Source organism: Engystomops pustulosus, chromosome 11, assembly GCF_040894005.1.
Source record: "Engystomops pustulosus chromosome 11, aEngPut4.maternal, whole genome shotgun sequence".
Classification (NCBI taxonomy): domain Eukaryota; kingdom Metazoa; phylum Chordata; class Amphibia; order Anura; family Leptodactylidae; genus Engystomops; species Engystomops pustulosus.
This window is the reverse complement of record NC_092421.1, coordinates 9381359-9409265: the sequence shown is the minus strand read 5'-3', so window position 1 is coordinate 9409265 and position 27907 is coordinate 9381359. Positions and strand designations below refer to the sequence as shown.

The following is a 27907-nucleotide window of genomic DNA, read 5'->3' as shown; positions in this document are numbered from 1 at the left end:
TCACCGCTGTGTGTATGAGCCAATAGCAGTACATGGAGCCGGCCGTATATCACCGCTGTGTGTATGAGCCCATAGCAATACATGGAGCCGGCTGTATATCACCGCTGTGTGTATGAGCCCATAGCAGTACATGGAGCCGGCCGTATATCACCGCTGTGTGTATGAGCCCATAGCAATACATGGAGCCGGCCGTATATCACCGCTGTGTGTATGAGCCCATAGCAATACATGGAGCCGGCCGTATATCACCGCTGTGTGTATGAGCCCATAGCAATACATGGAGCCGGCCGTATATCACCACTGTGTGTATGAGCCCATAGCAGTACATGGAGCCGGCCGTATATCACCGCTGTGTGTATGAGCCCATAGCAGTACATGGAGCCGGCCGTATATCACCACTGTGTGTATGAGCCCATAGCAGTACATGGAGCCGGCCGTATATCACCACTGTGTGTATGAGCCCATAGCAGTACATGGAGCCGGCCGTATATCACCGCTGTGTGTATGAGCCCATAGCAGTACATGGAGCCGGCCGTATATCACCGCTGTGTGTATGAGCCCATAGCAGTACGTGGAGCCGGCCGTATATCACCGCTGTGTGTATGAGCCCATAGCAGTACATGTAGCCGGCCGTATATCACCGCTGTGTGTATGAGCCCATAGCAGTACATGGAGCTGGCCGTATATCACCGCTGTGTGTATGAGCCCATAGCAGTAAATGGAGCCGGCCGTATATCACCGCTGTGTGTATGAGCCCATAGCAGTACATGGAGCCGGCCGTATATCACCGCTGTGTGTATGAGCCAATAGCAGTACATGGAGCCGGCCGTATATCACCGCTGTGTGTATGAGCCCATAGCAGTACATGGAGCCGGCCGTATATCACCGCTGTGTGTATGAGCCCATAGCAGTACATGGAGCCGGCTGTATATCACCGCTGTGTGTATGGGCCCATAGCAGTACACGGAGCTGGCCGTATATCACCGCTGTGTGTATGAGCCCATAGCAGTACATGGAGCCGGCTGTATATCACCGCTGTGTGTATGAGCCCATAGCAGTACATGGAGCCGGCTGTATATCACCGCTGTGTGTATGAGCCCATAGCAGTACATGGAGCCGGCCGTATATCACCGCTGTGTGTATGAGCCCATAGCAGTACACGGAGCCGGCCGTATATCACCGCTGTGTGTATGAGCCCATAGCAGTACATGGAGCCGGCCGCATATCACCGTTGTGTGTATGAGCCCACAGCAGTACATGGAGCCGGCTGTATAACACCGCTGTGTGTATGAGCCCATAGCAGTACATGGAGCCGGCTGTATATCACCGCTGTATGTATGAGCCCATAGCAGTACATGGAGCCGGCCGTATATCACCGCTGTGTGTATGAGCCCATAGCAGTACACGGAGCCGGCCGTATATCACCACTGTGTGTATGAGCCCATAGCAGTACATGGAGCCGGCCGTATATCACCGCTGTGTGTATGAGCCCATAGCAGTACACGGAGCCGGCCGTATATCACCGCTGTGTGTATGAGCCCATAGCAGTACATGGAGCCGGCTGTATATCACCGCTGTGTGTATGAGCCCATAGCAGTACATGGAGCCGTCCGTATATCACCGCTGTGTGTATGAGCCCATAGCAGTACATGGAGCCGTCCGTATATCACCGCTGTGTGTATGAGCCCATAGCAGTACATGGAGCCGGCTGTATATATCACCGCTGTGTGTATGAGCCCATAGCAGTACATGGAGCCGTCCGTATATCACCGCTGTGTGTATGAGCCCATTGCAGTACATGGAGCCGGCCGTATATCACCGCTGTGTGTATGAGCCCATAGCAGTACATGGAGCCGGCCGTATATCACCGCTGTGTGTATGAGCCCATAGCAATACATGGAGCCGGCCGTATATCACCGCTGTGTGTATGAGCCCATAGCAGTACATGGAGCCGGCCGTATATCACCGCTGTGTGTATGAGCCCATAGCAGTACATGGAGCCGGCTGTATATATCACCGCTGTGTGTATGAGCCCATAGCAGTACATGGAGCCGGCCGTATATCACCGCTGTGTGTATGAGCCCATAGTAATACATGGAGCCGGACGTATATCACCGCTGTGTGTATGAGCCCATAGCAGTACATGGAGCCGGCTGTATATATCACCGCTGTGTGTATGAGCCCATAGCAGTACATGGAGCCGGCCGTATATCACCGCTGTGTGTATGAGCCCATAGTAATACATGGAGCCGGCCGTATATCACCGCTGTGTGTATGAGCCCATAGCAGTACATGGAGCCGGCCGTATATCACCGCTGTGTGTATGAGCCCATAGTAATACATGGAGCCGGCCGTATATCACTGCTGTGTGTATGAGCCCATAGTAATACATGGAGCCGGCCGTATATCACCGCTGTGTGTATGAGCCCATAGCAGTACATGGAGCCGGCCGTATATCACCGCTGTGTGTATGAGCCCATAGCAGTACATGGAGCCGGCCGTATATCACCGCTGTGTGTATGAGCCCATAGCAGTACATGGAGCCGTCCGTATATCACCGCTGTGTGTATGAGCCCATAGCAGTACATGGAGCCGGCCGTATATCACCGCTGTGTGTATGAGCCCATAGCAGTACATGGAGCCGGCTGTATATATCACCGCTGTGTGTATGAGCCCATAGCAGTACATGGAGCCGGCTGTATATATCACCGCTGTGTGTATGAGCCCATAGCAGTACATGGAGCCGGCCGTATATCACCGCTGTGTGTATGAGCCCATAGCAGTACATGGAGCCGGCCGTATATCACCGCTGTGTGTATGAGCCCATAGCAGTACATGGAGCCGGCCGTATATCACTGCTGTGTGTATGAGCCCATAGCAGTACATGGAGCCGGCCGTATATCACCGCTGTGTGTATGAGCCCATAGCAGTACATGGAGCCGTCCGTATATCACCGCTGTGTGTATGAGCCCATAGCAGTACATGGAGCCGGCTGTATATATCACCGCTGTGTGTATGAGCCCATAGCAGTACATGGAGCCGGCCGTATATCACCGCTGTGTGTATGAGCCCATAGCAATACATGGAGCCGGCCGTATATCACCGCTGTGTGTATGAGCCCATAGCAGTACATGGAGCCGGCCGTATATCACTGCTGTGTGTATGAGCCCATAGCAGTACACGGAGCCGGCCGTATATATGGCAGCAGGCGGACATCACGTTTTATTATCCCCCTCGTTACATAAGACATTGAAGGAGAACTTGCTGCAATTAGACAATACAATGTGAATCGCCTCAGAACCGCAGTGACATGACCTTCCTGCGGCTCTGGTGCGGTTATGACTTGTGTTACTTTTCTATACAAAATGGCGGCGGCAGAGACACGCAGCTCCCTCAGGTCCCGCCTCTGCTCGCACACCCATCCGTCCATGACGTGTCTTCTGGTTCCGGTGCCCCGGTTCCGGCTCGTCCGCCTCGGTGTCTCCTGATGGCGGAGGTGCGCGCGGGCTCCGCCGCTTCCGGTCCCGGTTCGGTCTCCCCGTCCCTGTCACCCCCTCCTCCGCCCCCTGCCGGACCGGGCCCCGGATCTATCCCCCCGCTCCCGCCGGCACCTCCACCCCCTGGCTCCGGACCGGTACCGCCCCGGGAAAGCTCCAGCAGCTCCTCGGGCTCCGCGTCCGGTTCGGCACGGGAAGGCTGGCTCTTCAAGTGGACCAACTACATCAAAGGTTATCAGAGGAGATGGTTCGTCCTGAGCAATGGCCTCCTGTCATACTACCGGTAATCATGTGCTGATGTATGAGCTGTACTCATCCACAGGGTGCACCGACTACCCCACAGTGTACGCTGACTGCCCCGCAAAGTACACCAACTGCCTGCCCGCAGGGTGCACCGACTGTCCCACATTGTACGCCGACTGCCCCCCCCCTGTGCCAATAGTGTACACCGACTGCCCCCCCCCCCCTGTGCCAACAGTGTACACCGACTGCCTGCCCGCAGGGTGCACTGTCTACCCCACAGTGTACGCTGACTGCCCCCCTTGTGCCAACAGTGTACACAGACTGGCCCTGCAGGGTGCACCGACTGTCTCACAGTGTACACAGACTGCCTGCCCGCAGGGTGCACTGTCTACCCCACAGTGTACGCTGACTGCCCCCCTTGTGCCAACAGTGTACACAGACTGGCCCTGCAGGGTGCACCGACTGTCCCACAGTGTACACAGACTGCTCCCCCTGTGCTAACAGTGTACACAGACTACCCCACAGTGTACACAGACTGGCCCTGCAGGGTACACCAACTGCCTGCCCGCAGGGTGCACCGACTGTCCCACAGTGTACACCGACTGCCCCCCTTGTGCCAGCAGGGTATGCCGACTGTCCCGCAGGGTAGACCGACTGCCCCCCCTGTGCCAACAGTGTACACAGACTGGCCCGCATGGTACACCATTTTTACACCATGCCAACAGTGTACTGTGCCCACAGTGTTCACCGACTGCTCTGCTAGGTACACCGACTGCCCCCCCCATGTCGACAGTGTACTGTGCCCACACTGTACACCGACTGCCCTCCCCACCATCTGTGCCCGTGAAGTACGCCAACTGCCCCCCTTTGTGCCCGCGGGGTACACTGACTGCGCCCCCTCCCTGTGCCCGCAGTGTACGCCGACTGCCCCCAGCCCCCACTTGCCTGTGCCCATGGTGTACATTATGTTCTAGTCTTTGTGTAATGCATCCTCACACCTGGAGGGGAGCGCTGATCCTCTACCCCAGGAGCCTCCTCACTGTGCGGAGCCGCTCATTGTGCCTCACTTTTACTTCTCTTAATCATGGCCGCTTCCTTCCTCTTTCACTTCTTTCTGCCGCACTTCCCATCTGCTTTGCTGTGACTTCAGAAGTCGGTCTTGTGTCTGAAGATTCCTTTAGGCTTGTAGACATCAGCAGCCTTGTAATCGCACAGGTTAAAGGGGCGTTCCAGGAATATGTATAATTCATATACTAATGGGTTAATAAAATATAAGGCAATATATAATTAGAAAAATGCTGTGGACATATACTATACTGAAGAATTAAAATGTTCTCAGTGATGGCAGTTACATCATTACTGGGAGGAGGAGCAACTGAGAGCTGAGGGGTCATAGGATTTATAGTATCCTAGTTTCTTGGTGATAACTCCACCTACTTTAGGAAGCCCTTAAAATTATGTGAATCGCAAAACCAAACTTTCTGTCATTCGTGACACTGACTTCATTTCTTTAAAGAATTCAGATTTTTTTGTATCCGACGTTCACATTCCTGGAATATCCCTTTAAATGATATACATTTACCTGTGCACATTCTGCTTCTACTCAGGACCTCGGAGCTGGCTGAGAAGTGGCTACAACCCTGGGCCATGCTCTGTGTCATGCAGAAAAATGAGAGGATGGCCCCAGGTTATTTGGGGTCAAGTTGTATTATTATGGCCACTCGCAGCCAATGGATGATTGTGTCTTATGCATAAATTAGGATTTGAGATGAACACACCCAGTGGTCAGGATCGGTGTTCGGGGCACCTCCTGGCCGCTAGTAGCCTTGGCTAGGTGCTAGGGATGTCTATCTCCCGGATTGGCTGTTTGGCCGCCAATGTAGGAATTGGTGCGTGTCAGGCGGACGACCCCGGTTGTGGTGCTCTTTGGGCGTTGAAAAGGCTTCACCATCATTTTCGGGCCAGGGAAGATGGCAACACCCGAGTGTTTATTGTCCACTGACTGCTGGGATTGATTAGATATACAGGCAGCCCCCGGGTTACATACAAGATAGGGTCCATCAGTTTGTTCTTAAGTTGAATTTGTATGTAAGTCGAAACTGTATAGTTTATAATTGTAGACCCAGACAACAAAAAATAAATAAAAATTCCCAGTGACATTTTGGAGTTTCAAAATTTTTTTGCTGTAATGGGACCAAGGATTATCCATAAAGCTTCATTACAGACACCTTACAGCTGATCATTGCAGCCTGGGACTATAGTAACATCCAGAGAGGTCACCAGAGGTCAGAGGGGTCCGTCTGTAACTAGGGGTCGGGTGTCCTTAAGTAGGGGACCGCCTGTATTTTGGAGTTATGAGGCAGCACTATGCTATGGGTTACATCGCTGATCTTCAGCTCCCAGGTGACAGAAGAGAAGCCGCTGCTATTCCTTGTGACTGCACACACACACATGCACACTCGGCTCAATATTCAGACAATGAACTGGAATAACGAGAGGGGGGGGGGAGTCTCAGGACAACCCTAATACTCTAGATGAACGGACACTTTGTGACACTATTGTAGAAATATTTCTTCTAGATTTTTATTTGTAAAGTTTCCTGCTCCTAAGTTTTGTGGGTGCAGATACAAGGTGTCGGGTGGCGGCCGGTGCCCATGGTTGCCGTTCTCTCCTCTTGGCCCTCTGTGCAGGGTGATGCCGCAGACTGACCCAGTTTTATCTCGCTGGAGACATCACCGCTTGTCACTGAGAAGTGACAGGAGTCCCTGGAGACGCCTACAGGTGATACTCCGCGGCTTAACCCTTTCATTGATACTTCCTGTGATTGTTACATTTTATAAAGTTACATTTTCAGCATTGTTACATAACCGGTCCCTGTTGGAATCGAGGGGGATACAGTGTCAGGGCCTTACTACGTGATCTGGATCAAGGCACACAACACCACGAGGCTGCGTTCACACACGGAACATAACACAGGAGCCGAGGAGAGTTAACATTTGCCGTTAACATTTGCCTTTACAAACGCCAATGAGACGTTGACGCTTCAAACCTTTCCGAATTTTTTTTTTTTCAGTGCATGCGGATCACGGGAAGCAATAGAAGTTAATGTGTCCGCCAAAAAAAACCCCATTGTTTTCAAACTTTTTTTTTTTCGTTCACTTTTCGCTCCCGATCTTCAAAAATCTATACGTTTTTCATTTTTCCGTACACAGAGCTGTGTGAGGGCGTCGTTTCTGCCCCACAAATTTTACTTCCCCGTGGTGTTATTTATTATTCCATATCGTGTAATAACCATTTATTATTTTTTCATGCCTGACATGTTTGTGATTCTGTTTATTTTTTTTTTTTATGAGTTCTAGTGAAGGGGGGGGGGGGGTTTGTTTTTTTTTTACATTTTTTTTTTTTAAAGTTGTTCTATTATTTATTAAAACTTAGAGGGGTGCGCCAATCAAATAGAAGATGGTGGTGCCCACGCCTTCAGTCACACATCGTTTACAGCAAGCAAAATGGAGACAACATGCAACGGACAATAAGCGTACAGCGCGTTTTTAATGTGTTTACATTTTTAGAGCTGCTTATACTTCCAGAAATTAAAAAAAAAAAAAGATTCAAACCAGCCGAACACATGGTAAACATGGGAAAAAACGCACCATGTGTCCGCACCCTAAGGCTATATTCACACTGCCGTTGCCCGCCCGTACCGTAGCGGGCAACAGCAGTGTACGGGGAGAGGAGGAGGAGGAGGAGGAGGTGAGCGCAGCTCACCCCCGCCCCTCTCCATAGCAACCTATGGCGCACGGTGCCGTATTACGGGAAAATATAGGACATGTCCTATCTTTTTCCCGGGTACGGAACGGTACGGTGCTGCACGTGTGCTGCACCGTACCGCTCCCGTAGGGTGGCGTGCGCCCATAGGAGTGTATGGGGGACGTATATTGGCCATATATACGTCGGCCGTATATACGTCCTCCATACGTTCGTGTGAATGTAGCCTAAGTGTTAAACTGAGTGAGGCCGGCGGCACAAGTGGAGTTTTGAACCCCTTTTTGGGACGTTTTTTAAGCAGTCTGTTTAAAACCGCATGCGTTTTTTAACGGACTGCTTAAAAACGTCCCAGAACGGGTTCAAAATGCAACATGTGCTGCCAACCTGAGGAGGTTCGGGAGAAATGAGCAATTAATTAGTAAACCAACATCTATTGAAGGTGTAAAGTTTCAAAAAACACGATAACTAAGATATCCGTTCCCCCTAACAATTTATTTTTTTCACCCTACAGATCGAAGGCGGAGATGCGGCACACCTGTCGTGGTACTATCAACCTGGCCACTGCCAACATTTCTGTGGAGGATTCCTGTAACTTTGTGATTTCTAATGGGGGAGCCCAGACATATCACCTGAAAGCGAGCTCAGAAGTGGAGCGTCAGCGATGGATTACAGCCCTGGAGCTGGCCAAGGCCCGGGCCGTCAAGATGCAGGCAGAGTCAGGTAAGCTTCAGCCGATGCATGTGACACGGCAGGACCGTTGCTCCCGAATGTGATGGATGTCACGGTGGTCACTTGCAGATGACTCTGGAGATGAGGATCCCACCTCTCAGACTGATAAAGCAGAAGTTCACAACACCCTGCGGGCTCTCTCGGGGAAGGTAGAAGATTTGGGAACGTGCAACGACCTTATTGCAAAACATGGAACGGCCCTTCAACGTTCTCTGAGCGAGCTGGAGAGTCTGCGCCTCCCTCAGGACAGCTCTGATAAGATCAAGCAAGTGAACGAGAGGGCGACGCTCTTTAGGATCACCTCCAACGCGATGATAAATGTGAGTGTGGGAAAGGTGTTCAACAATAACTTTTAGTGGTGTCCAAAGTCCTAGCATACTAGGAGCTGCAAGGATCTGCCCTGACTTGCCATTTACAGAAATGTGAATTCATATCTAAGGCCCCATGCACACGACCGCCGGGCGATGTATTTAAGGCCGCAAGCTTGCGGGCGTACATAAGTCACCCATAGACAACTATGGCGCATGGGCTTGCACTATATTTGGCCGTATCTAAGGTCATGCAACTAGTATTTTCTATGGAGAGGGGCGGGGGCAAGCAGCGCTCACCCCCTCCTCCTCTCCAACATGCGCCTGTCGTGCTCAGATGTTCGTGTGCATGGGGCCTGCATTCACACGTGGCGTTTACATTGCCTTTTGAAACGTATACAACTGCTGAGTAGAGGGGTTTTGTGGTTAACCCCTTACCGACATGTGCCGGCAGCTTCAAAAGCCGACATGCGCCGCCATCTTTCCGTGGATCGTCGCTCCCCGTGACGTCATCGGGGAGCGGCGATCCGTCGCCATGGTAACTTCGGGTCTCACGAAGACCCGAAGCTACTTCGGGTTAACCCATTCATTACCATGTGCAGTCAGCACATGGTAATGTATGAGTAGTAAAATCCCCATATACTGCCATACTGTAGTATGGCAGTATATGATAGGATCGATCAGACAACCTAGGGTTAAAGTACACTAGCGAGTCTGAGAAATAGTAAAAATAAAAATTAAAAAAAAGTTAAAATAAAAAAATTATAATAAAAAAACCTAAAAATTCTAATCGCCCCCCTTTCCCTAGAATTGATATAAATAAACAGTAAAAATCATAAACACATTAGGTATCGCCGCGTCCAAAAATGCCCGATCTATCAAAATATGATAACGGTTTTTCCACTGCGTTTAACCCCGTAACGGAAAATCGCACCCAAAGTCGAAAATGGCACTTTTTTGCCATTTTAAAATTTTTTTAAAAATTCTATAAAAAGTGATCAAAAGGTCGTACTGTCCTAAAAATGATAACATTGTAAACATCATCAAAATCCGCAAAAAACGACACCACCCACAGCTCCGTTCACCAAAGTATGAAAAAGTTATTAGCCCCAGAAGATGGCAAAATCCCCCCAAAAAATTTTGTACAGGAGGTTTTAATTTTTGTAAATGTATGAAAACGTTATAAAACCTATACAAATTTGGTATCCCTGTAATCGTACCGACCCAAAGAATAAAGGTGACATGTCATTTGGGGTGCACAGTGAAATCCGTAAAATCCAAGCCCACAAGAATACGGCACAAATGCGTTTTTTTACCAATTTCACTGCATTTGGAATTTTTTTTCCCGGTACACGGCATGAAATATTAAATACCACCATTTTGAAGTGTAATTTGTTACGCAGAAAATAAGCCATTACACAGCTCTGTACATGGAAAAATAAAAAAAGTTACAGATTTTTGAATGTGGGGGGTGAAAAATGCAAACGCAAAATCGAAAAAGGGCTGCGGCGGGAAGGGGTTAATATTCACAGAACTCAATGCAATGCCAATGTGTTATCATGGCATTTACCAAATGCTAATGCGTGCATTAATCCTTTCTGACCAGGCTTTTGTAGCAAGTTTGACACTTATTGGTCTAAGGGCACATTCACATGGCCGTCTGCGGGGACGTACATGCGGCCGCAAATTTGCGGCCGCATGTACGTCCCCATAGACGGCAATAGCGGCGCGTCGCAGATGCGGTGCCACACATGTGTGGCACCGATCCGGCCCGCACACCGCAAAAAGATAGAGCATGCTCTATCTTTTGGCGTGTGTGCGGCCGTGCGCCGCTATTCTCTATGGAGGGAGGAGGGGCTGCCTCCTCCTCCTCTCCAGCACACGGCGGTATGCCCGCACGGCGGGCATACCGCTGTGTGAATGTACCCTAAGGGCCATGACTTCCTGTTTTTATGCAATAATTAAAAACAATTTGTAGCTTCAAAGACGTCGGTGACTTTTTGTGCTAGTGTTGCGTGTTCTAATGCAACCCTAGAGCATGGGGGGTCCGACTTGAGCCCATCGCATATGCATTTCAAGTGAACCACTTGTGATCTCTAACAAGCCTCGTGCATTACAGGGTGCTGGTTAGCTATCGGGGTTAAATATATAGGGGCTCATATCTGATCAGACCCAGCAGATCTGGCAGCAGTTACACCTCCTACATTCACTGCATAACGCTACATCAGCGCTATGCAGTGAAGAAGGAAAAAGCCAGAAGCGGTAATAAGCCGATTTCACCTTCTCCCTTTGGTCCCGAGCTGTGTCTGACAGCCGGAGACCCTGCCCTGCTCCTGCGGCTAGTGCAGGGACATAAGAAACTGCAGCGATGTTGTAAGACGTTGCTGCAGACTTGAAAACTGCGCGTCTTTTGTCGGTCGGCCTTTTAGATTGAGTGTTAACACTTTTGTAAACACAAATGTTAACAGCAATGTTAATAGACAAATCTCTCCCCAGCTGTTTCAAAACACAATGCACCATATTTACACAAACTAAACCTATTCGGTCAACACTACAACATAAAATATCATCTTTATTGATAAACACTTTAAAAGTATTTCTACGATTCACTAACTGCTTTTCCTAAATTAAATCCAACATCCAACACGAGAGCTCTCCTGCCTAATGGATATACATCTATTTGTTAGAACCACAAAGGGAAACCATGGTGGATTCCGTGTACTTGAAACGCTAAATGTACTATAAAGTGTATACTAGAGTTATACACTTCAGTGACTAGGTTGAGTGAATTTTTTAAAGACACACACAAGTAACCCCCTGTGTCATCAGGGAATCGGGCGCTACACAAAACACAATGTGAACGCATCCTGAGGCTGTTCATAGCTGTTGTTACGCTACAGTTTTAACAGGGTAACCATTGAACCTAAAAAGATCCCTTTATTTGCAATGATCTGTTTCGCCTCATTTACATTTGTCTCCTCTCCTTTTAGGCATGTCGAGATTTCATGTCTCTTGCAGAGAGTCACAGTAAGCGCTGGCAGAGAGCGTTGCAGCATGAGCGCGATCAGAGGTTACGTCTGGAGGAGACCCTGGAGCAGCTGGCTAAGCAGCACAACTCCTTGGAGCGGGCTTTCCGTGGGGCCACTGTGCTGCCTGCCCAGACTCGTGCCGGCGTCCCCAAGGGTGAGAGATTATAAGCTTATTTTGAGACTAGGAGGCTGCTCATTGGAGAGTTCCTTTTAAATGCCTGCTTTCTATTTGTGTTCATAAGGATCTTAATCCCCATTAGGGTTTGATGGTAAATGAGGATAGATATATATTATAAATAATATAGTACATAAATACTTCTAGAGGTACATTCTTATATATTGCTGGTTTCTTGGTTGGATACAAACATAGTATACAGGACATTGCGATACAGGACCATACAGGTTACATAACATTACATTACTCGGGGAAGCATTTATGCTACAAAAATATACCAGTTACAATAAAACAGACGAACATGTGTAGGGGATATTGCACAAGAGGAGCCGGTGCGGCGGAGCGGAGTGTTGTGGTGCGCTACTGCTGGTATTAGTTTGGCAGAAGACGTACTGTCCGTAGCTCCACTTTGGCCAAGTGCTGGCGCTTAAGCTGCCTGGTTGTGGCTGCCACTGGAGCCTTGGTGCAGTGTCCTCCTGACTTGTGGTAAGGCTCTGCTTGTGATCACTTACGTTCCAGATGCTTCAATAAAGCCGCTACTGGTTTTTGGCTGCCAGGATCCAATTCCGGCGCTGTGATGCAACCAGTTGTGCCCTATGGAACCCCTGCTGCTAGTGATCCGCTTAGTGGGGAGTGTTGGGCCAAGTGGGTGCTGCAGGGAGGGTAAGGGGGAGGGGCATTGGGTGTCAAAAGCCAGAGCCAATGCACAGGCAGCCACCTGCAGCGGTGCCATCTTGGCAGTGCATCTTTTCCTAAGTGCCACTACAAGTACACAAGATTCAGAGGGGAAAAAGGCGACGGAGGAAAGAGGTAATGGTGCTTTTCAGATAAACTTTTTGAAAGGCAAGAATTCGACAAGTTCTTACAAGTCCCTTGTTCCCTTCTGGTTCAATTCTGCTATAATTCTTTTGCACTTAAAAATTGTTGCACTCGGAAAAAAGATGCACTGGGCATGACCAAAGTTGGGGTTGATGGCCTATTGTTCTTGTGTGGGGAGAACATGGGTATAGTGTCAAGGCTTTACCTTTTCTTTTTTGTCGATAGACCCTTGCGGTGGAGGGAAAGGAGACCTAAGTGATGAAGATGATGAGAATGAATTCTTCGATGCTCCTGAAATCATTAGCAGCCCTTCCCAAGACTGTTTGGGACACAAGTAAGAAGGGGTTCTCTTTTCATTTATTTTGGCAAGGTGGAGCAGGATTAGGACACTGTGGGCTATGTGTATCTCTTTTTTTTTCGCTTGCCATTTTCCTTGTTTGTGACAATTTGTGTCACGGAGGGGGCACTTTTGCAACTTTTTTGACAAACCACCTTTCAAAGTTTGTCTAGTTTTCTGCAGTGTACCCTGGGTTATCAGCTGGAGCCAGATGTTAAAGTTGCAACTTTTTGTAATGGACTTTTGTTCTGAAAGTCGCAAAATCTACCACCAGAATTAAAGGGGTTTTACACGGGATAGGGCCTAACTTGCTGATCAGTGGGTGTCTCGGTGCTGAGACCCCCACAGATTATGAAAACGAGGGGTCCGAGAAGCGCGTCGGCGATATTCGTCGGCTCCATAGAGATTAATGGAGCAGAACGGTCATGCGTGGCCATCTGTTCCATTAGTTTGACGAGGGGACTGACGGAGGTACGTGGGACCCCATCGGACCCCTCATTTATGTGATCTGTGGGTATCTCCGCACTGAGACCCCCACTGATCAGCAAGTTAGGGATATGGCCTAACGTTTGGTCATGGGAAAACTCCTTTAAGGATTGTAAACCAAGCACACTTACATGCTGGTGTGTTCCCACTCTGGCATGATCTGATCTTATTCCAGCTGCTTATGGCATGTTTTTTTTTGTTTTTTTTTCTACAAAAAAATGGCATCCAAAATAATGCAAATGAACCTGACAGCTCTGGCCTCTATTGGTGTTATTTGAGCCCGGAGCCGCTTGGCCTCATTTGCATAAAATATATATATTTTTTCTTAATCCAGTGCATAAAAATATTAAAGAGCAGATCCTGTCAGAGGGTGCACATGCCAGTATGTCGCATTGGTATGCAACGTATGTGATCCTGCAATACGTACAGCTCTGATGCTCTGCAATCCCTTGCCAGACTGTCCTTCCACCTGCAGATCTTCCTGGAAATCATCTGCAAATGCAGCTCACAACTTCTGTGTGCCGTATGCAACTTTACGTTCCAATAGACTTCTATGGGGCTGAACAGGTGTAGATCTGGAAGAGAATAGGACATACTCTGTTTTGCAGACCATGTATACGGACACCATATGGAGGGTTAGACAGAACTGATTTAGGGAACTGTATTTTACATTATAGTCTATAGGGACTTGTTCTGTATTTGCAGCTAGCACATGGCCCATTTATTTAGATGTGTGCATGAAGCCTAGGAGGCCCAACACACACACACTCACAATATCACTCTTTAAGATCCTTCAAAATCTTTCCAGGGCCTCCAATCTCCTAAACAGAACTATCCTTGCCTTCTTCTAAGACCCTTCTTCTCTACTTTGCAGGCGTTCTGGTAGCAACATCAGTGCCGCAAGCTGTGATATTACGGAGGAGCAGGTGAGTGTCGTCCTGTACCGGTGCCTCTAATAGATTACCCACCACTCCAATGTCTGCCACAGTGGTCTTCTAAATGGACAACCACTTTGATTTGTGGGGGAAAACTTTCCTAATGTGTGTTTAATGATAAATTCTCCATTTTGCATTCTACAGCCTGTAGTTCTTATACAATTGAAAAGCTCTAAATCTACAGCTTTAATCTCCCGCCAGACTATACAATCTCATCGTGGCTGAATTGTGATTTGTTAACAATTGGTCCTTGAACCTGTCAGTAATGTTATTGTCTAATGACTTAATATCTCGGATGACTCCCAGGAAACTAGGTCTGGTGATCAGTCCAAAGAGCCAGAGGTCACAGTAAACTAATGCCGGACTAGTGTGAACAGAAAGTATATTGATCTTTGCTCTTTTTTTTCTTTTTAGGGATGTGATCATTCTTATAAGTAGTTATATAGATTTGTTTCTTCTTTTGAATAGTTTGCAGTTTGGACATGACTGCGGAAAGCTTTATTGCAGAAGATATTATATGACTGTTGTTTCCATGATGTTATAGACTAAGTCCCATCCTCCGTTGTGTGTCTTAACTATAGGTGCGCCCACCATCCGAGGACGCCAGGAAAGAAAGACGCACAAGAATTCCACATAAACCCAACTACAGCCTTAACTTATGGAGTGTAATGAAGAATTGCATTGGGAAAGAGCTGAGCAAGATCCCAATGCCTGTAAGTGTGGGGGGGAATGATGGTACTTTATCCCTTCTTCTCCTCTTATGAAGAGCTTAGCTCTGATCAATGTTTGGAGAAAGGGCCTGCCTGCAATTGGCGGTACACGTAGCATGAACACCCCACGTGACCATTACATCTAATGCCATCTGGAGATTTTGAACACTTGTATAGGAGAAATAATGATCGTATGAATATCTAATGTACCTGGAATGGACTTCTGGGAGATTTTAGGTGTGAAGTGTCAGTTTGTAGAAAATTTGAGGATTTTAAGTGATTTCTTCTCATTTTATCTGACACTGAAGACAACCAAGATCACCTATTTCTGTGCTGGAAGCTATACAGTTGCTAGAATAAGAAGCAAAGTGGCCCTTGCAGTGGGAAATTACAGGTTATTGCTGCAGCTTTTGGTTGTTGGTCCCCCACTGATGTCCTGTATGTATCAACATCCGATCAGGGACCAGAAACCCAATTTTTGTATGGTAGACTAAATTATACAGATTGCATGTTCCTTTGCTAAATTGTATATTTCTATAAATATGTGAGAGGTTTCGGGGCATTCCAAGGTTCTGACTGCAGCACTATATTGCTGATGTCACCGCTGCATTTGCTGCCTCATACATATCGCTGATATATAGTGAAATAAGAGGCAGCGCTTATCCAGTTCATGACTGCCATATGGCTAGGAAATTATTATTTTTACATATATGGCATGATGAGATCTGATTGGACGCGTCATTTCAGTTCAGATTCGGTCGTATGTACGACCCAGATGGGTTTGCAGCTCATCAGTCAATCTGGGAAATTGCCACCCTTGCTACTAGCCGTTACTATGATTGGATTAAGATGAAAAGACCTGTAGTTTCAGTTCGGGTCCGGCTGAACAACCTGGGCATATTGCTGGATTGGCTATACGGCTGTCAATCAGGCAATACGTCCGGGTCGCATGACCGGACCCAAACTGAAACTATGTCCTGACACTTAGGCTTCATGCAGATGAACATATGCGGCCCGCGAGCATTCAGCTCTTTATTGGCTCTCCAATGAAAGCCAAGCGACCACTGCTGTAATGCGGCATAATATAGAACATGTCCTGTATTACGCAGAGTGACCACCCAGTGTGTGATCACAATAAACCGCTATGGGAGCCATAATTTGCAGTCAGATCATGGCCCCACATAAGTTTGTCTGCATAAGATGATGTAGAGCGATCTGTGATACAAAATCCATTCCTGACTGTAAATTTAACAATGGATATTTCAGGTTATGTGGCTCCTAGAAACACAATCACGTTGGGATGTGAAAGAGGAGATTCTCCTCTTTAAAATTACACATATATACAGGCGGTCCCCTACTTAAGAACACTCGACTTCCATACGACCCCTAGTTACAAACGGACCTCTGGATGTTGGTAAGTTATTGTACTTTAGTCCTAGGCTACAATGATCAGCTGTAACAGTTATCACAGGCGTCTGTAATGAAGATTTATTGTTACTCCTGGTTCTGGTGACAACCCAACATTTTTAAATCCAATTGTCACAGAGACCAAAAAAGTTCTGGCTGGAGCTACAATGATAAAATATACAGTTCCGACTTGCATACAAATTCAACTTAAGAACAAACCTACAGACCCTTTCTTGTAAGTAACCCGGGGACTGCCTGTACTGTGTTTTCTGTGGGTCACAGTGTAAGAGAGATCACCATTTGAAGTTTGCACCATCCTCCAGGCCGTCAGCTGAAAGCAGAACAGAGAAGGAGCTGCAGCGAGACGGAACATATATATATATTAGGGTCCATAGGTTGAATTTGTATGTAAGTCGAAATTGTACATTTTATAATTGTAGATCCAGGCAAAAATTATTTTTGCCCCAGTGACAATTGGAGTTTCAAAATTTTTTGCTGTAATGGGACCAAGGATTATCAATAAAGCTTCATTACAGACACCTTACAGCTGATCATTGCAGCCTGGGACTATAGTAACATCCAGAGAGGTCACAGTGGGCAGAGGGGTCAATCTTCAACTAGGGGTCTTCTGTAAGTTGGGTGTCCTTAAGTAGGGGACCGTCTGTATATAATTTTTTTTTCCCCACATTTAATCTGTCTGTTAATTCTAAAAAATGTCATTGTTCAGCTATGTAAAGTGGTTCCAAAGATCTCATCATAAAGCAGAACAGAACTATAAAAATTTACCCGGACATTCAGGCCAATGACCCTCAGTCATAAAAGGGGTTAAAGAGCAGGGGCATCGTATTGGATTTGGACCTCTACAAAGTTTTTTTTTTTGTGTAAAAGGGAAGATCCCAGCACTCAATTGTTTTGTCCGTGGTTTAGTCTCCAGTCATTTTTGCAGTGAATAGTGTTGGGTTTAGACCAGAATATTCTTCGTCAAACTCCTGGTATTGTTGGCATAGAGTGTAGGGTATAGGGCAAAACCGAGCGCAAAAGGAAACTGCTGTTTGCCTCGTACTTTTATCAAAAACATCAAGCATCACTGGTATAGAGTATAAAGAACATTCCAATAAAGACTACACCGCCCTACCACCGCAAACAAGGATGGCGCGTAGTCAGAATATTCCTGTACAGTGTTTGTTCCTATTGAGGTATCGGCCATATCAAGGCTTCATTAGAGAGAAAACCTTGCAGGTTACTGTAAATATTACTGTAAATACTGGGTTGTAAGTATTTAACGTCCCCCCCCCCCCCCCATTTCTTATCCATTAGGTAAATTTCAATGAGCCTCTCTCCATGCTTCAGCGTTTGACGGAAGATTTGGAATACTACACGCTCCTGGACCGAGGGGCTCAGTGTGAGAGCGCTCTGGAGCAGCTCTGCTTAGTCGCTGCCTTCACTGTATCTTCATACTCCACCACAGTCTTCCGGACCAGCAAACCTTTCAATCCGCTCCTGGGCGAGACGTTCGAGCTGGATCGAATGGAGGATTGCGGCTATCGCTCGCTGTGTGAGCAGGTGTGTCCTACTTACTAACTCTTTATAGTGACCTTCAACAATTACGGCAACGTGTATCCACCGGTCCCATTCACCCAAGTGGTTGGAGCAGCAGGTTGTGCCATTGACCATGCATTCATTATTGGGAACAGGTCCCCTGTTCTTGTGGTTGTAGAGGGTCCTGGAGAGCAGGCCCCCACCAAGCAGCATGATAGCCATTAATAATTGGGGGGATCTGCACACATCCACCATTTGCCTATATGGCCCATCACTGACCAACACTAGTTCCAGTTAGTTGCTGGATGTTGGAAGTCCCACTTGGACAGCTTTTCCTGGTTGAAAGTGTTAAAAAAAAAAAAACTCATTTTTACTGGTATTAACCATTTAAGCTGCTGGTTTGCTCCCAGAAGTGTGAACACAGCAATATGGTGGCTATTAGGAGCGCTGTTCCTATGCTTAAAGGGGTTGTTCACTTAACACACATTCCAGCAGATATTTGATATTGTATGTGTAATGAAAAGCTATAAAAATTTTCCACTATACTATGAATTCTTTACAGTTTTCTAGATCTCTGCTTGCTGTCATGCAACAAACTTTATATATTTTTTTTAACTTCCTGTCGGTAAACACCGGTCCATGGTCATGTGATGTCACACAGGAGCACGAGCCATGCACCCGTGTGACATAACATGACCATGGACCGGTGTTTATCTACAGGAAGTAAAGAGTGACAGCAGGTAGAGATCTAGAAACCGTAAAGAGTTGATACAGAAAGTATAATGGAAATTTGTATAACTTTTACATGGGGGTGTTACCAGAGCCCCTCCTTGCTCTGGCTTAACATACTTTATTTTGTTTTAAATCTGCCTTATTGTTAGGAATGGAGTTTGGCTCTTAATATGTCCTTGCAGAAGTATATGTTGGCCTATGAGACACATATGGGGACATTTATCAGGCCTTGTACAGCAGATTTTTGGCAGTAATTCCCCCCCCCCCCCACCCCCTGCTGTGTGGGGCAGAAGTTCTTGGTACTGATGATCCACTATTTAGCAGTTAGAGCTAATCAAATCCATGGGAAAATCTTTCATGGGAAATGTCATCTGCAATAGGGGAGCCATTTTAATGGAAAGAATGAATCCTGTAAGTGGCACAATTATTATAGAATTCTAATGTATTCCTTTAATATTAGCCAAAATTACATTTGTGGACCGGTGTATTTTATATAAAACCAGAAAACTGAATGTTTTTGTTCCTTCTCAGGTCAGCCATCACCCCCCTGCAGCGGCCCATCATGCTGATTCCCGTAATGGATGGAGCCTGCGGCAGGAGATCAAGATCACTAGCAAATTCAGAGGGAAATATCTCTCCATCATGCCCCTTGGTGAGGGATTGGATATTACACGCTTTATTTGTTTTGTGTATCTTAGGCCGTCGGCACGCGTGGCGTTTTGAACCCGTTTTTGGGCCGTTTTTAAGCAGCTGGTTAAAAAACGCATCTGTTTTAATGAGGATAATTGGAAAACGGTCAAAAAACGTATGCATTTTTTAACGTACTGCTTAAAAACGGCCCAAAAACGGGTTCAAAACACTACGTGTGCCACCGGCCTTAGTCCAGAGTATTGGCTGGATTTATCGGCCTAAACCCAGAACAGCTGGAAAGGACGGACCTCCTGCGTTCAGTTCAGATGTGCTTGGTTCGGGCTGGTTACATCCAGCTGACACATGTGAGCAGTGGGTCTGATTTGGACTTTTTCTCTGAACTTCCGTACAGGTACCATACACTGTATATTTCACAACTCTGGGAATCATTACACATGGAAGAAAGTGACCACAACTGTGCACAACATCATTGTAGGGAAACTGTGGATTGACCAGGTAAGAGAAGAGATGAACACCTTGATTGCAGGTCCAAAGTGATTACATCCAACACTTGGAAGGTCAGACGATTTTATGCTTCCTGCGGCACCACTGGATATAGCAAAGCCCAAGTGGAATCACTATTTGTTGTGTAATGCTTTATTTAGTTTGCAGAAGTGGCAACCACATGATAACAGCTGGTCCCAGCATTGGTCTCCTGCTTACCCCACCATGACATTGGGGACGCCATGGTGGGGCTTGAACTTTGCGCTCTGTGATACTCCCCACATTATGGAGAGCAGAGCCTGGCTGCTCAGTACGGGAGCCGGCTGTATCTGACAGCCAGGCCTCTGCACTAACAGGCAGGACCATGACTGTTTAACTCTTTAGGTGCTGCAGTCAAACAGGACTGTAACGTCTATAGAGACACACTGGGGCACATTTACTTACCCGGCCCATTCGCGATCCAGCGGCGCGTTCTCTGCACAGGATTCGGGTCCGGCTGGGATTTAAGATGGTAGTTCCTCCGCCGTCCACCAGGTGGCGCTGCAGCGCCGAAAATAATCTTAACGCCCCGGAATGCACCATCCCATAGAAGGTGAAGGTGAGCGCTCCCCAAGCGACACATTTTCGGTTTTTAAATGCGGCGGTTTTTCCGAATAAGTCGGGTTTTCGTTCGGCCACGCCCCCCCCCGATTTCTGTCGCGCGCATGCCGGCCCCGATGCGCCACAATCCGATCGCGTGCGCCAAAAACCCGGGGCAATTCATGTACAAGCGGCGCAAATCGGAAATATTCGGGTAACACGTCGGGAAAACGCGAATCGGGCCCTTAGTAAATGACCCCCACTGGGTTTGAGGGTGTTGATCGTCTCCAGTGCAACCCTGGAGTCTGACAATGAGTCCCCGGGCTGCCAACTCTGATTGCCTGTGGTTCAGTATTAGTGTAATAATTTGATTAAGTGATAATGTGTGACAAAAAACATTATTTTTATTTTTATTTTTTTAAGTTTAATAATCTTTATATAGCGCCATCATATTCATGAATTAAATTAGTAAAATAGTAAGTGTCCTACATGTCCTATTCCATATAGAATCCCATCTAACCTAAAGTAAAATCGATACACAAACCCCATATATTTGGTATCATCCTGTCTGTGTACACTGAAAATTTACGATGAACAGAGATTTAAAAAAAAAAAACAGTTTTTTTTAAAAAAAAAAAAGCATTAAATGCTAAAATGTAAAATTTTTGCATGTGAAAAAAAAACTGGGTAAAAAGTGATGAAAAAGTTCCATATTCCCCAACATGAGTTAATAATGGGACGATCGACATCCACTTTGCGCATTTAATGGGCTTTATCAGGCTCAAACGGCAGGCTTCTGCACCAGTCTTAAATGAGAGACGCCGGGCCGTCATTGCTGCAAAGGATGATACAAGGGGCCGGTCCGGCACTGCCAATCCCAGTACTGCAAGTGCTGCACACCATTAAAGGGCTCTGCTAACGCCACCAGAGACCCCCGGGCTCATTAGCATAAATGTAAAAGTTGATTTTAGAAGGAAGGAGGCCAAGGATAACAAACATAAGAAGGTACAACAGTCACGGTGTCTGGCTTTATTTTGACAGTAGATTTTATTGGAAGGGCCAGTCGAGGAAAGTAATGTATAAATTGTGCTATTCTATAACCGGGCGCATCCATGTTTAGATTTGACTCCACAAGAATACAGGCAGTCCCCAGGTTACATACAAGATGGGGTCCGAAGGTTTGTTCTTAAGTTGAATTTGTATGTAAGTTGAAACTGTATAATTTATAATTGTAGATGCAGACAAAAATTATTTTTGGCCCCAGTGACAATTGGAGTTTCAAAATTTTTTGCTGTAATGGGACCAAAGATTATGAATAAAGCTTCATTACAGACACCTTATAGCTGATTATTGCAGTCTGGGACTATAGCAAAGCATTCGGAAAGCTTCACCAGAGGTCAGAGGGGTCTGTCTGTAACTACGGGTTGTCTGTAAGTCAGGTGTCCTTAAGTAGGGGACCGCCTGTACCTCTAACCCCTTTCAAACTAGAAATTTATATTGCACAGACATCAGTGAGACCTCGGGAAAATATAAACAGGGTCAAAACAGTACAACCCCCCATCTTGCCCGCCACAGCCCAGGGCATGAAAGAGGGTATCCCAATTATATTATTTCCTACCCATCCAATCAGGGGATTGCTTTCCGGTATGTTAGCAGTTTTCTCATAAGCCTCGTCTGTACATCCATATTCTGAGCCAGTAGATGGGATCCCTTATTTATAAGTAGGGCTTCTATTGGAACACCACTTATGTATGGCTGTATGTGGGTCAAGGCAGTAGAGTAGGGCCCCAGGCGACAGCATCAAACTTTCAAATGACACCTCAGCCTTACATTCAAAACCGTAGAGGATTAGTCCACCTGATAAACTCTAATACAAACCTTTCACCATCGCCAAACCCATCACCATCTTTATCTTTACAAAATAATAAATGAATGTCTTGGGGATAGAATTTGCACTTCAGCCCTAGATAAAATAATGTAAGCGGTTTGGTTTCCAAAATGGGGTCACCCTCTAAGGTTTTCATTGTCCTTGTATCTCAAGGACTCGTCAGATGCGTCACAATGCTCTAAATCCAGTCCTGCAAAATCTGCTCTATGTCCCTTCTGTACCCTGCTGGGTGCCCAAAGTGTAATTTATACCCAGATGTAACCGGGGTAACTGACTTAACCCCTTGCCAAGAGGTTAGTTCCATATTTATAGGCAAACACATACATAGCAAGGCAGAAGGAAAGGTGCTTCTAGATTGCAGATTCATATGGCTCTGTTTTTGGATACATGCCAAAACTTCTCGGGTGATGTTGTAGTGGAATTCTCAGGAAGTGACCACGTTTTGGAAACTGCACCCCTCAAGGAACTTATCAAGGTGTGCATGAAGTGATTTGACCTCCAGGTGCTGCAATTATCTATAATTTTCTGAAATAAATGTGCAGCTAAATGAGGAAATGTAAAAATAGCAATTTTTGAAATCCAATCCTTTGTGTTCCAATATATTATAGAAGCTTTTGATTATAAAAAAGGTTCAACTAAAACACACAGTAAGAAAAGAACATTTTATTTTCTATGTCGGCTTGTAATGTTGGGGATGTATGGGAAGGGAAAAAACTTCTATAAAAATATCTGATTTAAAAAAAAAAAAAAAAAAAAAGAACATGGACACAAAAAGAAAAGGATACAATGTACATTTGAGTAGAAGCTTGTGAATCCAGGGAACTTGCGCCATCTACTGGTATATAGTGGTGACTGCAATCTATAACAACTGCATTAGCAGTTAGGATTCTGGGTAAATATGCAAAGTTTTCCAGGATGGCGTAAGGAAAACCACGCCTCTTAGCTACCTTGTAAGGCAGCTCCCTTGACATTAAGCATGACCTTCAGGAGACCTTATGACATGATGTGGGTTTACCTTATCCCATCCTGGAAAACTTTGTATGTTGTCCCAGAATCCCCTTAGTGGAGCATCCACACCCCTACACGGTGGCCTTAATTGGCAGTCTCCATAAGGAGAACTTACTTCCTGACCTTGGCAGTTAGGAATAATACTCCCCCTGCAGTGACGGTATTACCACTTAAAGGGGTTATCCGGGTTTAAAAAATTTCTTATGGCCAAGCTGGGGAGGGCTAATTAAACATAATAAACATGTACTTACCTCCTCCGGCCCGCCGATGTCCCGCGCCGCGGTCTCTTCGATCCGTGCCCCTGTTTGTTTACAGGGGCAGGGAAGCCGCGCACAGGGAGCTTCCGGTCCGCGATGTGGACGGCTCCTCCCATCCGTCCCTATCTCTCAGCGTTGTAAGCGCTGGGAGATGGTGCGCATGGGAGCATCCGGACGGCCGGAAGCTCCCTGTGAGCCGGTGTAATGAAACCGGCGCACCGAGAAGACCGGGACATCGGCAGCACCGGAGGAGGTAAGTACATGTTTATTGTGTTTAAATAGCCCTCCACAGCCCGGCCAGAAGAAATTTTTTAAACCCGGATAACCCCTTTAAAGCAATAAAAGTCGCAGATCTTTGGGCCCTTCTTGGGAAGTTATGCTTTAACATACTGCCACTGGCATCTTTTCTGTGATCGTCGCTGTCTGTGACATCAGGGAGTGACCTTCTGCCTCCATACTCTAGTAAAGCAGACCACCCAGAGATCAAGTACCCTGTGGGTGGTCTAGAAAATAGTAACAAAAACAAAAGCTAAAAGTTCATATCGCACCCTTTCCCCTAGAACTCATATATATAAAACAGATCCCCATAGTAAAAAATGGCGCCCAAATGTCCGAAACGTCACTTTATCATTTTGCAATGAATAGTATGAAACGTTCTTGGCGTCAGAACGCGGCAAAATGAAGATGTCACTGGCAGGAAGGAGTGAACAAGCACCCGTCCGTCCTGCCCTATTGGTGTGATGTATTGTTATTGTATTTTCTTCTTCTTTCAGTCTGGAGAAATAGAAATTGTTAATCACAAAACCGGAGACAAGTGTAAACTTAAGTTTGCCCCCTACAGCTACTTCTCTCGAGATGTACCCCGCAAGGTGAGCTGATTCCCCCCCCCCCCCTGATAGATGGCCACCCACTCATTCCCAAATGGTTTTTATGGTAGTGACCTCCACACAACATGTTCTCCTTCCTTGCAGGTGACAGGAGAGGTGATGGATGTGAGCGGACATGTACATTACAGGCTATTGGGGACATGGGACGAGCGGATGGAGTGCACTCCTGTTATCCATGAGAATGAGGCTGACAAGAGCCCAGAAAAACAGATTCTTCTATGGAGAAGAAACCCCTTGCCGTACGTTTGTATACAATGCTGCTTCTATGTTACTATTGTCGCTCTGGTTACCATTGTATTGTCTCCGTCCACTTTGTAGGAAGAATGCTGAATACATGTATTACTTTTCCGAGTTGGCGTTGAGCCTTAATGCCCCAGAGGAAGGAGTGGCCCCTACCGATAGTCGTATGCGACCAGATCAGAGGTTGATGGAGAATGGCAACTGGGATGAAGCAAATTCTGAGAAGCAGAGACTAGAAGAAAAGCAAAGGATTGCAAGGCGGAAGAGAGAAGCGGAGAGAGAGAAAGTTGGGAGTGACGGTAAGAGTGTGTGTTATCCAGAATCCATCGTGATAAACCAGGGACATTACTTATAGATCCAGGCACCATGACTGTTGTAATCTTCTTATATCTGTTATCCATGGCCTCCTTCCTTCTAACATCAACTTTTACTAGAGCCACTGATGTAGCTTTACAGCCTATTACACTGTGCAAGGAACGCTTCCCTCCCCTCCCACATTGTGCCGAAGCTACCTGTGCTGCAGTGAGATTACATCAGACGGAGGGAGGGGGAGTGCTGAGGGAGCAGAGGGTGAGACAGTGTAACACCTTTAAACATACAGCACTAGAGGGGCTCTGGGAACACCCCCCAAAGCCCATCATTAAAATATAAAAGTTGATTTTAAAAGGAAGGAGGCCATGGATGACAAATGAGATTACTACAGCTACGGTGCCTGGGTCTGTCAGTAACTGTTCCTGGTTTATCATGATGCATATTGAAGATAGATTACCTATAATAGTGCAGCCATGAGGTTGTCACTGCTCAAGCGAGGAAAGGACTGCCGGCAAGGGGGGGGGGGGGGGCCGGGACTGCCGGCAAGGGGGGGGGGGGCCGGGACTGCCGGCAGGGGGGGGGGGGGGGGCCGGGACTGCCGGCAGGGGGGGGGGGGGGGGGCCGGGACTGCCGGCAGGGGGGGGGGGGGGGCCGGGACTGCCGGCAGGGGGGGGGGGCCGGGACTGCCGGCGGGGGGGGGGGGGGGCGGGACTGCCGGCGGGGGGGGGGGGGCCGGGACTGCCGGCAGGGGGGGGGGGCCGGGACTGCCGGGGGGGGGGGGGGCGGGACTGCCGGCAGGGGGGGCCCCTGAAATGGCTGATTTTAATGTCAATTCTGTATTATTGTAACTACTAAACAGCTGGAGTAGATACATTTATATAGTAATTCAATGCTTTTTAGCCCTTTTAAGCCAACCATGAGGCTGATGTGGCCCCCAGGAAAATGAGTGTTGTGAGAAATACCTTGAATACCCTGTATGTGACCTGCCTCCCTCTTCTCACAGATTCCCCAGTGGATTCATATAAGCCTTTGTGGTTTGAGCGCAAAATGGATCCCGTGAGCAAGGAAATTACACACATTTACTGCAACACGTACTGGGACGCCAAGGAGAAGCAAGAGTGGAGCGGCTGCCCGGATATCTTCTAGGGAAGATGGGGAAGTGGCTACATCTCAATCTCCTCCCATCCTCTTCCACCCCATACCCTGTCCATGTCCTTTACCTTCGGCGATGCCTTACTGACCCTAGTTCTGCCCCCTGACCAGAGCAATGCTCTGCAGATCACCCCCTATGATGGTGCACTTTCATTTTTTTTTCATTTTCTTGCCCTCCTCCTCTCCCATGTCGCCAGCAGTAGCACTTATGCCTCTGGTAAAAAGATAAAAAAGCACTTATGTGTGACATTACCCCGTGCATACACAGTGGCCATCATGCAGCCAGACAGGTGACATCATTGCTCTTGCACAGAACGTTTCGCTTTAATTAGCTTTGTTTTGTTTCTTTCCTTACTCTGCAGAGGATTGCTCTGATAAAACCCTTCTCTCCAGGTCTGCGAACCATCTCACAGCCCCCGCCTTGAGCACTAGGGTGGGTGGGGGTGGTTGTCTGCCTTATGTTTTTGAGTTAATCTCTGTGATTTTTGGGTTTGTTGTGTTTTTTTTTTTTTTCTTCCCTTTTTGTTGAAGGTGGGGAGATGAAGGTGTGGGAGGGGAGGGTACAATGTCTCAGACCTCTGGTATTGATTTTGGGTATACAATTGAGGGTTTGCTCTGTCCTGCCCAGTATATAAATATATATATATGTATATTTTTCATCTCTCTCCCGTCACTACCTCTCGCTGTGTGTCACCTTTCTTTCTATCTCTTTCTCTCTCTGTTTCTGTGCAAATACTAAATTAAATAAAGATCAGATTACACTTCTCACGTTTTTATAATGGGGTTTACTTTTTCTAGAATAGTGCAGTAATGTAGTTTGTCTTGCAGTGATTCTCTTCTCATCTTTCCTTTTAGTGTCTCTTAAAGGGACAGTAAGCTGAAAGCTACTCATACCAAATCATACCCATAAAAACCTCCTTCATTAGTCTCACTGCTCTTACAGTAAAGAATCCCTGTCTATGGTGATGGTAGAACCTCCTCTCCTCTAGGTGTAGAGGATGTCCCCTGTCTGTGGTGGTGGTAGAACCTCCTCTCCTCTAGGTGAAGAGGATGCCCCCTGTCTATGGTGATGGTAGAACCTCCTCTCCTCTAGGTGTAGAGGATGTCCCCTGTCTATGGTGATGGTAGAACCTCCTCTCCTCTAGGTGTAGAGGATGCCCCCTGTCTATGGTGATGGTAGAACCCCCTCTCCTCTAGGTGTAGAGGATACCCCCTGTCTATGGTGATGGTAGAACCTCCTCTCCTCTAGGTGTAGAGGATGTCCCCTGTCTATGGTGATGGTAGAACCTCCTCCCCTCTAGGTGTAGAGGATGCCCCCTGTCTATGGTGATGGTAGAACCTCCACTCCTCTAGGTGTAGAGGATGCCCCTGTCTATGGTGATGGTAGAACCTCCTCTCCTCTAGGTGTAGAGGATGCCTCCGGTCTATGGTGATGGTAGAACCTCCTCTCCTCTAGGTGTAGAGGATGCCCCCTGTCTATGGTGATGGTAGAACCTCCTCTCCTCTAGGTGTAGAGGATGCCCCCTGTCTATGGTGATGGTAGAACCTCCTCTCCTCTAGGTGTAGAGCATGCCTCCTGTCTATGGTGATGGTAGAACCTCCTCTCCTCTAGGTGTAGAGGATGCCCCCTGTCTATGGTGATGGTAGAACCACCTCTCCTCTAGGTGTAGAGGATGCCCCCTGTCTATGGTGATGGTAGAACCTGCTCTCCTCTAGGTGTAGAGGATGCCCCCTGTCTA

The 27907-nt window shown here is 47.1% G+C and overlaps 1 protein-coding gene across 1 annotated transcript; it reads left to right on the top strand.

Moving 5' to 3' along the window:
- The first annotated feature begins 3295 nt into the window (after window positions 1–3295).
- On the top strand, window positions 3296–26933 carry OSBP (oxysterol binding protein). The gene is made up of 14 exons (XM_072130205.1): window positions 3296–3780; window positions 8017–8225; window positions 8304–8554; window positions 11533–11725; window positions 12791–12899; window positions 14263–14314; window positions 14905–15036; window positions 17758–18003; window positions 19243–19363; window positions 19754–19857; window positions 24351–24446; window positions 24549–24703; window positions 24783–25003; window positions 26020–26933. The coding sequence occupies exons 1-14, from the start codon at window positions 3311–3313 to the stop codon at window positions 26160–26162; spliced, it is 2502 nt and encodes an 833-aa protein (XP_071986306.1). The 5' UTR covers window positions 3296–3310; the 3' UTR covers window positions 26163–26933.
- The last annotated feature ends 974 nt before the right edge of the window (window positions 26934–27907 follow it).

Excerpts from the sequence above, each read along its gene's own strand:
- OSBP (XM_072130205.1), top strand. The coding sequence starts at position 3,311 with ATGACCTTCCTGCGGCTCTGGTGCGGTTATGACTTGTGTTACTTTTCT. Across the intron at positions 14,315-14,904 it reads GTGATATTACGGAGGAGCAG|GTGCGCCCACCATCCGAGGA; the intron begins GTGAGTGTCGTC and ends TCTTAACTATAG. Across the intron at positions 24,447-24,548 it reads CTCGAGATGTACCCCGCAAG|GTGACAGGAGAGGTGATGGA; the intron begins GTGAGCTGATTC and ends CCTTCCTTGCAG.